The sequence below is a fragment of the Eucyclogobius newberryi genome, unplaced genomic scaffold (assembly GCF_026437365.1).
Source record: "Eucyclogobius newberryi isolate DKJ021-1_F unplaced genomic scaffold, fEucNew1.0.hap1 SCAF_3, whole genome shotgun sequence".
NCBI lineage: Eukaryota > Metazoa > Chordata > Actinopteri > Gobiiformes > Gobiidae > Eucyclogobius > Eucyclogobius newberryi.
In genome coordinates, this window is record NW_027315945.1 from 31,515,317 (window position 1) to 31,527,410 (window position 12,094).

The 12,094-nt window shown below is 41.1% G+C and overlaps 1 protein-coding gene across 3 annotated transcripts; it reads left to right on the forward strand.

Annotated features, from left to right (window-relative positions):
• Positions 1 to 11,402, forward strand: gnl1 (guanine nucleotide binding protein-like 1). 3 transcript variants are annotated; one of them, XM_072460710.1, is made up of 12 exons: positions 1 to 230; positions 1,296 to 1,435; positions 1,818 to 1,954; positions 2,589 to 2,740; positions 3,307 to 3,378; positions 4,037 to 4,229; positions 5,637 to 5,735; positions 5,811 to 5,996; positions 7,014 to 7,192; positions 8,185 to 8,371; positions 10,302 to 10,442; positions 11,084 to 11,402. In XM_072460710.1, the coding sequence occupies exons 1-12, from the start codon at positions 153 to 155 to the stop codon at positions 11,344 to 11,346; spliced, it is 1,827 nt and encodes a 608-aa protein (XP_072316811.1). In that variant the 5' UTR covers positions 1 to 152; the 3' UTR covers positions 11,347 to 11,402. The 3 variants fall into 3 exon arrangements, with proteins under 3 accessions (XP_072316811.1, XP_072316812.1, XP_072316810.1); XM_072460711.1 differs by having other exon boundaries at positions 1 to 225; positions 1,291 to 1,435; XM_072460709.1 differs by having other exon boundaries at positions 1 to 225; positions 1,288 to 1,435; positions 11,084 to 11,398.
• The last annotated feature ends 692 nt before the right edge of the window (positions 11,403 to 12,094 follow it).

Consider the following 12,094-nt stretch of genomic DNA (forward strand, 5'->3'; position numbering starts at 1 on the left):
CGGTCCGGGCTCTGCAGTGGAGATGGCGTCACTGAAAAGTGTGGGAGTCCAGAAACTTCACCCATGTCAGTATTATTAGTGAACTCTGTGTGTGAGGAGACCGGCTCAAAACACACGGTCCTTAGTTGTATTTATTGCAGATAACTCCAAATATGCCGCGGAAAAAGCCATTCAGCAACAAACAGAAGAAGAAACAGCTCCAGATCAAGCGCGTGCGAAAGAGAGGTAACGTTAACGTGGAGCGCACGCAGCAGTTAGCAATGCTAGCGCTAGCACTGGTGCTAAGTCTGCGCCGTTTGCACGAGAAACGTCGTGTTTTACCGCCACGCGATGTTTACTTGACTCTGTTGAAGCCAAACGCGCAGTTGCATTGGAAGTCACCGCTGATTCGCTTCACGTCTGAACTTCAGATTCATAAAACTTGACGTACAGGAGCTATTCGTCTGTCATGTTTGGCAAATGTCTGTTGTATTTCAGGTAAAAAGCCGGTGTCATGTCCATTCATCTGTTTGTTGTGATGCGCAGTTTAGTGAAAGTACTGCATAGAGTCCACGGTGTTTGTGTGGGATCCAGAAAACACCTTATTTATTTATGTATTAACCTTTATTTAACCAGCGAACTCATGAGATCGAGACTCCAAAACTTTACGAAGAGTGATGTCGATATAAAATGGTCAAATTTACGTGACTAAAATATTCCTTGGTGTAATATGATATGATCTATTGCTATTCCAAACTCTATCAATGTGTTTTGAAGGATAAACAATGAAAATCATACGGTTTTATTGCAGTCTTGAGGTGGTTTCCATAGTTACTACTTCGAGACAATATAAGTTTGAGACGATGTCCTGGCCAAACACTATTACACAACTACAATACTAACTAATATATATATTCTAAAGTTGCAATGATTAATCAACTATAAAGAATAATCTTGGTCGTATTTTTATTATCATAATTGTTATCTGCATTATACAGACTAATACGTGCGAAAAGACCTTTTTATAACGAATACAGTGGCATTATGAAATCAAAATGTCAAAAAAGATTAAACCTTTTCAGGTTTTCATCAATACTACACTTTATTTGTACATATTCTCTATCTAGAAGCCTTTAAACAATATATTTCAATATTTATTTGGTTGATAATGTATTTTTAAATATCTCTTTTGTTTTAATTGATGGCTACTAATCAGCCCTAGATGTTTTTTATGTATTTCTTAACTATTTTGAATGTTATTTGTTTGACTGATTACTTTTGCCGTGTAGTAAAGTGTTTGTGTTTCAGGAGGAGAGACTGGTTCAGGGCCGAGCAGCCGTAATGCGAGTTTGGAGCGAGGAGACCGTCAATCCGACACTTCAGACAGCGAGACCACCGACATAAGGAGACTAAACCAACAACCGGGAGGCCGGGAGGGCCGACATGACCCCAACAGGTTTGGGATTCTCACGCGTTTTTACATACTACGTGAATATGAGTCTGATTCTGTCCTTGATTTCTCTGTGTGAGCTGATTGACCTATGTCTGTGTGTTTTCATTTCTGGCTCTGCCCCTGCGCTTGTACTTAGCAAGAGAGCGAGAGGGAGCTTCCTGCTACAGCGCCCCTAGCTCGTTAAAATCTATAAGTTAGCCGCATTGTTGTATAGGCCGCAGGGTTCAAAGCGTGTGGAAAAAGTAGCGGCTTATATTGCCTTTCCCCCCCATTGCATTGAAACAAAACATGTGTAAAATGTTGCAATAAAAGTTAGTAATTTCAACCACAAACGAGTTAGAACAACGTAAACATATTTTGTATTGTCTGTTTGTTTCAACATTAGATTTCGCCTTCACTTCGAGAAAGAGAGCAAAGAGGAGGTGGAGAAAAGGAAGAAGGTCGCGAGAGAGAAGGAGCTGCTGCCTGTAACGGACAAGGAACTAGAGATGGATATTTGTGACATCTATCCTTCAGAAAAAGGTCTGCTCGCTTTAAGTCTCGCTTTAAATGTGCCCGAATAAGTTAAAATTCTTCATATTATGTTCTCTGTTTGACAAGATATTAATCTTTTATACCATTTCGCCCATCACTAGTGAAACAATCATAAGTAAATACATGTTAAAAGTGAATTTTGTAACTTTTCTTCTGCCACCTGTTGGAGACATTATGCTTTGCCTAGAATATTCCACAGTATGTTATTAAACGTATGAATCACCATGGAGACATGCCACAAAGCTAAGTTGGAGTTTGTTTTAAGCCGTGAAAACACCTGTTTGAATAAAAGCAAGAAGGATATGTTTAATGCCATGCTGTGGAACATTCCAGGCTAAGACCCTCCACCAGAAAAGTTACATAGTGCACCTTTAAGATGTATTTACTTACGATTAACTTGTTTCACAGCCTTTGTAACTAGGGCTGGGCGATATGCTATGAAATAAAAATTAATGATGTTTTTTTTTTTAATTTTCACATTTTGCTCAATTTCAGTTTTTGATTTGGTGTTATATTTTCTTTTAAAAAACTAAATTAAAACATTAAACAATAATTTCTTGAATAGTAACCACAGTTTCTCATGTAGTACTCTCACATTAACCTTACCATTCCGCTTCTTTAGGGCTCGTTTTTCCTCGCCGGCCGCCTTGGAATTACGAGATGACGCGAGAGAATCTGCTCAGGAAAGAGGAGAAGTCGTACAGGGAGTATTTGGACGACCTGCACTCCAGAAACCCGCCTGGGACTCTGAGCCACTTTGAACACAACCTGGAGGTGAAATAAACAAGGAACAAGTTAACAACACCAGAGCTTTAAACCACATGTCAAAAGAATCCACAAACCTGCCAATGTGAAGCTTCATTAGGACTTTTCAGATTTCATACTGATCACATGGTATTTTCATAAGAGACGGCCAAACGGTTAAAAATCAACTTGTTTTTCACGTTTTAAGGCCGTAAAATATGGTACAGCACCTTTTTTTTAAACGTTTTAATTACAGCATACAAAAAGTAAATTCACGAACTCTATTTCACGTGCATGAATCATTATAACAGTATTTATTTTGCAACTGTATGCATCGTTTTTTGTGAGCATTATTAATTCAAAGTGCAAGTTGGAATTGTTCTCATCTCTCTTTTTCTACAAAGAAGTGTCGATATTACGCACAGTTTTACTACACATTTTATAATGCAATATTTAACAGATTTTGTATTAGTTTTATTTGATTTAAATTCTGTTCTAGCACCGTAAAGCAAACTCTTGTTCCAGCAAATTCTGCAAATACTGTTTAATACTTGATTTCGTTCACGTTAACGAAAAGTTCTATGTTGACTTTCCAGACGTGGAGGCAGTTGTGGAGAGTGTTGGAAATGTCAGACGTCTTCCTGCTCATCGTGGACATCAGACATCCAGTGAGTAACGAATGTGACCAGCAGAGGGAGACAAATACCTTCTGGAATGTGTTAAAATGACCACTATAGGTTTATCAACTTATGTGATCGATCTTAATGAACTGATTTCAGCCTTAAAAAGTCAAGAAGTCGACTATAATATTTACAATATCTGTGTTACTGATGAAAATCGAAAACTCTCCATTCTTATTTGACATTTTGATATAATCGTGCTGCTGTCTCTGTTGTAAAAAGGTATTTTCCCGGGTGTTTTAGAGTCTGTGTAGTCCAGATTAAGATTATGATACGAGATAAACATATTGAGAATATTGCGTCTAGTGTCTATAACAAAAATGATTTTAAAAACACAGCTTGAGCTTCAACCAAGATATTTACAGGCCCATTTGAGCGCATTTTTCATTTATTCTCTTTACTGAATACCACCTGAATACTGCCTTCAAGATAATGCAACAAATATTGAGACCTTGATCATAATGTTTGTCATTATCGCCTACATTGTAATAAATAATCAGTTCTCAGCGTTCTGCCTGGTAAACTGTGTGTTGAATGGTCACTACTCAAGAAAGTATGATTCTGACTCTATGTTTTAATACTAATCTAGATGTAGGCTTTGTTCCAGTTGGCGTAACATTGTTAACCTTTGACCTCTTGAGCTCAGGTGCTGCAGCTCTCGCCGGACTTGTATCACTACATCACAGGAACGCTCCAGAAGCAGGTGGTCTTGGTCCTGAACAAAGTGGACCTGTGTCCTCCTCCGCTGGTGATGGCCTGGAAGCACTACCTGACCTCACAGTTCCCTCACCTGGAAATCGTCTGCTTCACCTCTCACCCCGGACAAGTCTACAGCACAGGTGAAAACACACATCCAGATTTGGGGTTGTGCAATATAGACAAAGATTTAAAACATTTCTTTCCCTTATTTGATCACAATTGAAAAAACGGTCCTTGCCCCAAGTGGAGGAGTTCAAGTATCTCGGGGTCTTGTTCACGAGTGAGGGAAGGATGGAGCGTGAGATCGACAGGCGGATCGGTGCAGCGGCTGCAGTGATGCAGTCGCTGCATCGGACCGTTGTGGTGAAGAGGGAGCTGAGCCGAAAGGCAAAGCTCTCTATTTACCGGTGGGTCTACGTTCCTACCCTCACCTATGGTCATGAGCTTTGGGTAGTGACCGAAAGAACAAGATCGCGGATACAAGCGGTCGAAATGAGTTTCCTCCGCCGTGTGGCTGGGCGCTCCCTTAGAGATAAGGTGAGGAGCTGGGCCACACGGGGGGAGCTCGGAGTAGAGCCGCTGCTCCTCCACGTCGAGAGGAGCCAGCTGAGGTGGCTCGGGCATCTGTTCCGGATGCCTCCTGGGCGCCTCCCTCGGGAGGTGTTTCAGGCATGTCCCACCGGGAAGAGGCCCCGGGGAAGACCCAGGACACGCTGGAGAGACTATGTCTCTCGGCTGGCCTGGGAACGCCTCGGGATCCCCCCGGAGGAGTTAGAGGAAGTGTCTGGGGAGAAGGAAGTCTGGGAGTCCCTGCTCAGACTGCTGCCCCCGCGACCCGGCCCCGGATAAAGCGGCAGAAGATGGATGGATGGATGGATGAAAAAACGGATAAATGTGCCTTTTTGTCATTTCATCAACAAAAACAACATCAAAAGACATTTAATTAGTGCTATTTAACCCAAAAATAATCAATTTTACTCTGAATCTGCTCTGAACCACGTACTTTTACTGACAGAGGTTTGACCCAAGCTGATCTCCTCAAGCGACACTGGATCTCAATTTGTGGCACTATGTCGAATAACAATGTGTAGATACTTTATCAGTCAATCAAATGTATTCATTTGTATTGTATAATTTGGCAGAAACGTGATTCAGACTGGAAATTAATAGGTAATGGTTAATGTTTTATTAGGACACGAATGGAGAACTTTTATAGAGAATTAAAGGGGCAAAATGAGACTGCTGTGTGCCGTCTGCATCTAATAATTTCATCCTCGGTGAATCAGGAAGTGGCATTAAAGTGGATATAACATGAATCAAAGTTAATGTTAGTTTTTGGGACTCTCAAAGAAGCTTTACAATACAAGAGAATCAAAATCTGTAAATCTGTGTTTTTCCTCCGTGACATTAATGGTAAAGTTATAATCTGCCATTGTGAGGTCCTTCGCTGTCCTTTTTTATTCAAACGTATCCTAAAAAAAAACGTGTCCGACATCGTGTCTGACTGTGATTTTCAGTTTATCCGCTGCACTTTCTCCGTCCTTTAGTTCTGCAGAAGAAGAGGATGAGAAAGAAGGCCAGCTGTAGTTTTGCTGGAGGCCCTTTAGACATCCTTAAAGCCTGTCAGGACATCACAGCAGGGAAGGGTGAGTCCACGCAGCCTTTTCTGACACTCCCATCGGCTCATATCACTGATGACATAACCACGGGTCCTTCTGCAGTTGACCTTTCGAGCTGGGAGCAGAAGATAAAGAGCGACGCTGTGGCCGAGCGTGTGGACGACGACAGGGAAGGGGAGGGGCCCGGGGAGTCGGTGCTGATGGAGCACCACAGCGACATCGCCATGGAGATGAGCAGTTTATCACAGGAGCTGTACAAAGATGGAGTCCTCACACTGGGCTGCATAGGTAAAGTTTTTATCGTTTTGTAGTGTTTTGATGTTAAAGAATATAGCTCCTGCATCATGAGACTCGGGTGTGCAGCAGACTGAAGTTTTTGGCTTTTTCTCATTCAATACATCTTAAAAACGAATCAGATTAAACGTTAGCGACACTCGCCTGGTCCGAGTGTGACTTTAAAGAGTTTAGACAGCGTAGATTGGACCCTAAATCTTTTAAATCTGGACATTCGATTCACTTTCCATCTTCTAATATCATCCAAAAGTTTATCTGGAGATGTTGGGGAGAAATACACTTTATTACAAAAACCTTTTACCCTTTTAATTATTAGAATCACCAATAAACACTCCTAATAAAGATTTTGTATTGAGACGACGTTAAATCTTAATTAAAGCAGAAGTGCATTTGTAGGTTCGTTATGTGAGGCTTGACACAGTACAGTCCGTTTAGTTACATAAATACCATGTATATAGTGATGTGCAAATCAATAAATAAGTTTAGGTACGAGCTTTAGTATCGATAAATATCTGATTTTCAATACATTTTCTTATGTACTACTGAATAACTGCTGTATCAAGTCAAATCACTGGCAAAATGTGGTCTTTCCAACAAATTTACTCAAAATAAACTGGAGGGAAAAGTTATCAAATGTAGATAACTATTATTGTATTTAACAGAAATATCACATGTTTTAGGTTTGTTTCACAGGACAGCTAACTTTATCACTCAAAGCCAGTACAAGGCCATATATGAGGAAAAGCTTTTATCTATTTATTTAAACTATAACTATATAATAATATAATAACTATAACATATTACTGTTATAGATTGGACCAGATGTTTTGTTAATGATATAAAAGCTGCTCTAAATGGCAACATTCTGAACTAAATGTATGTGTATTTACTTGTATGTAATATGTCGTTTCATCCCACACTGTGTTAATATTCATATACAGAATGAAACCTGGAAAGGACAATAGTAATATTCTGACCACATGTGTTTCCTCTCTCTCCGCTTCGCCTCAGGTTTTCCAAATGTGGGTAAATCATCCGTGATCAACAGTTTGGTCGGGAGGAAAGTGGTGAGCGTGTCCCGCACTCCCGGCCACACCAAATACTTCCAGACGTACTACCTCACGCCCACTGTCAAACTCTGCGACTGCCCCGGACTCGTCTTCCCCTCGCGCGTCTGCAAACCTCTGCAGGTACAGCCTCATCACCAGCAAAGCAAACACAAAACGAATCCGATTAAACATGAGTGACCCTCGTCTGGTCTGAGAGTGCGTTTAAAGAGTTTAGATTGTGTCCTAGATTGTGCTTCACTTTCCACTTGCTAATATCGTCTCAAATTGTCTCTTGAGATGTTTAGAAATACACGCTATTATAAAACCCCTGCTCATATCACGTTTACTGATATTGATGATTTAAAATGACATGATAAAATGACGTGAACAAATGTTAATGTGAACTAAACTAATGTGAGTCACTAATGTCGACATGGAAATAATTTATCTTCAGTTTGTGATTTTATTGAACTGTCAATTTGTTTTCTCTCCCACTTAATTAATAGATGAATAAATGATTTGAATCGCCAATAAACAATCTTAATACAGATTTTGAATTAATATGAGGCGATGGTTAAATCATTCTCCAAGTGAAAAAAGTTTTATAAAGTTTGATAATTTTAATATTTTTAATTTTAATATCATTTTTCAGATTTTTATGTTTTTATTACCGGTTTGGTCTAATCCTGTGCCTTTTTTAATACAAATGCAATGATAAATATGGCCAGAATCAGACAGGCCGTTTTAAAAATGGCCTAATTATTTGTTATAACGTTGCAGAATCATGTTTTAAACTCACTGTGACCGAGACATGAGGTTATGTTTTAGAATGATCTGTTTAAGATGTGTTTCTTATTGCTTAAACGTTCTACTGTGAGCGGGCTCGCCACCAGAAAAGTTACTCAGTGCAGCTTTTAACAGCTTTGCAAAGTGCACTTCAGTCCCAATATAAAAGCTACAAATGAAGTACATCAATGTGATCGAATTGAAATTGTGATGAATCGCTGAAATTCATTTTCTGTAACCATCAAAACCACCACACGCTTCAGAGGAAATGGACGATCAATTTAACCCCATGTGCGCCGCCTCTGCTCCGTAACCGTGTCGATTTAAAGTTCTCCGTGTCGTTTCAGATCCTCGCGGGCATTTACCCGGTGTCTCAGCTGCAGGAGCCTTACAGTTCAGTGGGTTATCTCTGCGAGCGGACGGCGTTTCTGTCGGCGCTGAAGCTCAAACACCCCTCGCTCATGGATGAAAAACCGCACCTGAAGCAGCCGGCGTCAGAGGAGCTCAAGTGGACGGCCTGGGACGTGTGTGAAGGTGAGTAAAGCGCTGCCCGGATGACTTGCGCGTTACATTCAGGTATCGCTCGTGAAACCACTGTCTAAAGTCAAATATCTGGAAGTTAAAACGACTTGGATTCATTACACTTCACCTGTTTAGAGTTGGTTTGAGTTGTTTAGGTTTCTTAAGGTGGTAAAGCCAAGAATATTTGACTTAAATAATTTCAGGGTATTTCTGACTGGTCTTAAATGGTCACACATTATTTTAATTTACCCGGTAACGACTTGTGATAACGTTGGGGCTACAATGATTTAATCCATTTATTGTGACTAGTTTGTATTTGGTTATCCGGACTGTACAGACTCTAAATCACATAAGAAAATACCTTTTTATAACAAGGAGTGTTTGCAGAGCCGCGGCGCACGGCCGAAACTGCCATGTTATTTTTGTGCCGGCCGCGCGCCGCGGCTCCTGAAACTGCTGCGCTATTTGACCGCGCCGGGTTAAGGTTAGGGTTAGGGTTAGGGTTAGGGTTAGGATTAAGGTTAGGATTAAGGTTAGGATTAAGGTTAGGATTAAGGTTAGGGTTAAGGTTAGGGTTAAGGTTAGGGTTAAGGTTAGGGTTAAGGTTAGGGTTAAGGTTAGGGTTAAGGTTAGGATTAAGGTTAGGATTAAGGTTAGGGTTAAGGTTAGGGTTAAGGTTAAGGTTAATGTTAGGGATATGGTTAGGGATAGGGTTAGCCATGAGGCTATAAGGGTTAGGGTTAGGGATAGGGTTAGCCATGAGGCTATAAGGGTTAGGGTTAAGGTTAGGGTTAAGGTTAGGGTTAAGGTTAGGGTTAAGGTTAGGGTTAAGGTTAGGGTTAAGGTTAGGGTTAAGGTTAGGGTTAGGGTTAAGGTTAGGGTTAAGGTTAGGGTTAGGGTTAAGGTTAGGGTTAGGGTTAAGGTTAGGGTTAGGGTTAAGGTTAGGGTTAAGGTTAGGGTTAAGGTTAGGGTTAAGGTTAGGGTTAAGGTTAGGGTTAGGGTTAAGGTTAGGGTTAGGGTTAGGGTTAGGGTTAGGGTTAGGGTTAGGGTTAGGGTTAAGGTTAGGGTTAAGGTTAGGGTTAAGGTTAGGGTTAAGGTTAGGGTTAAGGTTAGGGTTAAGGTTAGGGTTAGGGTTAAGGTTAGGGTTAGGGTTAGGGTTAGGGTTAGGGTTAAGGTTAGGGTTAAGGTTAGGGTTAAGGTTAGGGTTAGCCATGAGGCTATAAGGGAAGTGCTGCGGTCCCTGAAACTGCGCGGCCATTTGACCGCGCCGCAGCTCTCCAGCCACGGCCTTTATAACAAAGACTGGGCATTATTAAGTCAGTTACTAAAATAAGTCCCCATATTTCAAACGTTAGTTGATAATGTATTCAAAAAGTCTCAGTGTACAATAGAAATAATCACAAGTCCACTTTGTTGCAGCCTTAATAACATAATTACATGATATTATGGGCTAAGGTTTGGAGTGAGAGGCGCTTTGTTACTGTTTATACACGCTAAGTACAAAGTAAAGTGAAATAAAGTGTTGGGCTTTACATGTTTGTGTTTTTTTAGGAACAATATCCAGTGGAGTGAGAGAACTGCACTTAATAACTCGACATATTCGGCACACACAAAAATGATGGCGTTCGTCACTGCAGAACACCGTTAATTAAGCTTGAAATAATGATACCACTAAACTAGATTGTTTCAAATACTCAGAAGTAGATCCAAAAAATCACAAAAGATCAAAAAATAGTCCAAAAAATATAATAACCATCAAATTTAATGTATTTGTGCACCACTTTTTCAAAAACATGGTTATAAAGTGCTTCACGCAATCCCATAAAGGGTTAAGGATATACAGGATACACAGGATATACAGGAGATATACTGGAGAGATACAGGAGATACTCGTCTATGGTCTCCTTCTTAAATAATAGGTATTTTTGATTCCATGTTTTAGCGTGGGCCGAGAGAAGAGGTTATAAGACGGCGAAGGCGGCGCGTAACGACGTGTACCGAGCAGCGAACAGTCTTCTGAGGCTCGCCATCGACGGACGGCTGTGTCTCTGCCTTAGACCTCCAGGATACAGCTGCCTCAGAGGTAGCAAACAGTATTTATGTACTTTTGAAGGCGTTCCAAACCCTGGTGTTACCATGTCAAGGGCTGAAACTAAATCAATCACAAGAAATGTCCAATTCTATCATCAAAAACATACAGGACCTGGAGCTGTATTTCGCTTCATTCACGCTCAATTATTTAGGTTTAGGTTAGGTTTTTGAATCAACGGTCCTCAGTCGATCTTCTGTCAGTAAAAAATTGTTTTGAGGAGGAAATTTGAATATGATTTGTCCTAAATGGCACAGAATAAAAGCCTGTATAGTTTATGAAATCATCACTAAAAGCCTCGATCAATATGAGAAACATTTTTGATTATTTTTTTCCCATATCGCCCAGCCCTGAGTACAATATGAAATTACAAAATGGCACTTAAAAACGAATAATCTGTTTGAAATTAATTGTAAAAGAGAAGAATGTTCTTTCAATTACAATCCTAACTAAACTAAAGTCTTTTGAATGCAGAGGCCTGTGTCAGAAAGCGCTGATATTAATATATAAAGGAAATATAATCCCCTGATGTTTCACTGATATTGGCACAGTTTTATTTGTTTTATGGGCGCTCTCTACTTTAGTTCTTGACCCTTGATATAACTGATTAAACTGAGTGTTTTGATTGTCCGCAGAACACTGGCAGAACCACCCAGATCTGCCCGAGATCATGTCGCTGCAGGGCAGGACGAGCGTGGAGGAGGTTTCCGATGAGGAGGGCGAGTCGAGCAGCGAGGGCGAGGAGGAGGAGCGGGACCGTGACGCCGACGTGGACGAGGACGCGGACGACGACGACGACGACGGAGGCTTCAGGCTGCCGCAAAAGAAGGAAACCGAAGCTCCGCCCGGAGTCACCGCCAACATGTTCCACGCCCTGAGGGAGAACGAGTGTGAGTGACAGGAACGACACGGGTCGAGGGGCTGCGAGGGGCATGTGATGTCGTAAGATGGAGGACGGCCAAGTATTCTGGGGTACAATGAACTGTTAAGCAATACATTGTTTCAGAAAATATAAATTAAACCCTTTTTTGAAATAACATCTGAGCTGTAATGAATAACGAGCAGAATTTAACACTAAATTTATGTTATGGGTTAGGGTTCATCTTTCAACCCTCTACAGCTGAAATTTGAATATATTAACAAAAAAATATTAAACTGTAAAGAAAATATGCACACGGTAAATGATGAACCCCAAAAAATATAGTTTTAGCTCTCATTAGTTGAACATTAAGTTGATACAGTCGTTTTTGGACGCACTGCCCTCTCCTGGCGAGTGGCGGTACTGCGTCCTCAGTCGACAGCGCTTAAACGAACACGAACCACATCGAGGACGTCACGAGTTCTCCAGAGCGAGCGTGAACGTGACCTTCATGTCTTCAGTTTAGAATTACGGCGTCACATGGACAAAAACCCTCTAGGCGAGCTTTAACCCCCGCGCGCCGCCGACATTCCTCCTTTTGACATTAGCACTCCGCGCTCTTCGCCTCGTCCCGTTCCAGCGAGCGTCTCCTCTGCTCCGGAGTCCGTTTGCCTTTACCCGAGACAAAAGTCATTTATACAATATCCAAGTGTCTGTGAAAATCCCTTTAATGAGACGGACTGAACTGAGACGGCGCGAGTTCACAAACGCACCAAGCAAACGCAAA

What these genes read in the sequence shown, in the direction of transcription:
- gnl1 (XM_072460709.1), top strand. Translation starts at nt 153, where the DNA reads ATGCCGCGGAAAAAGCCATTCAGCAACAAACAGAAGAAGAAACAGCTC. An exon ending in CATCTATCCTTCAGAAAAAG is followed by an intron (nt 1,955 to 2,588) that starts GTCTGCTCGCTT and finishes CCGCTTCTTTAG; the next exon opens with GGCTCGTTTTTCCTCGCCGG. An exon ending in ACTTTGAACACAACCTGGAG is followed by an intron (nt 2,741 to 3,306) that starts GTGAAATAAACA and finishes TTGACTTTCCAG; the next exon opens with ACGTGGAGGCAGTTGTGGAG.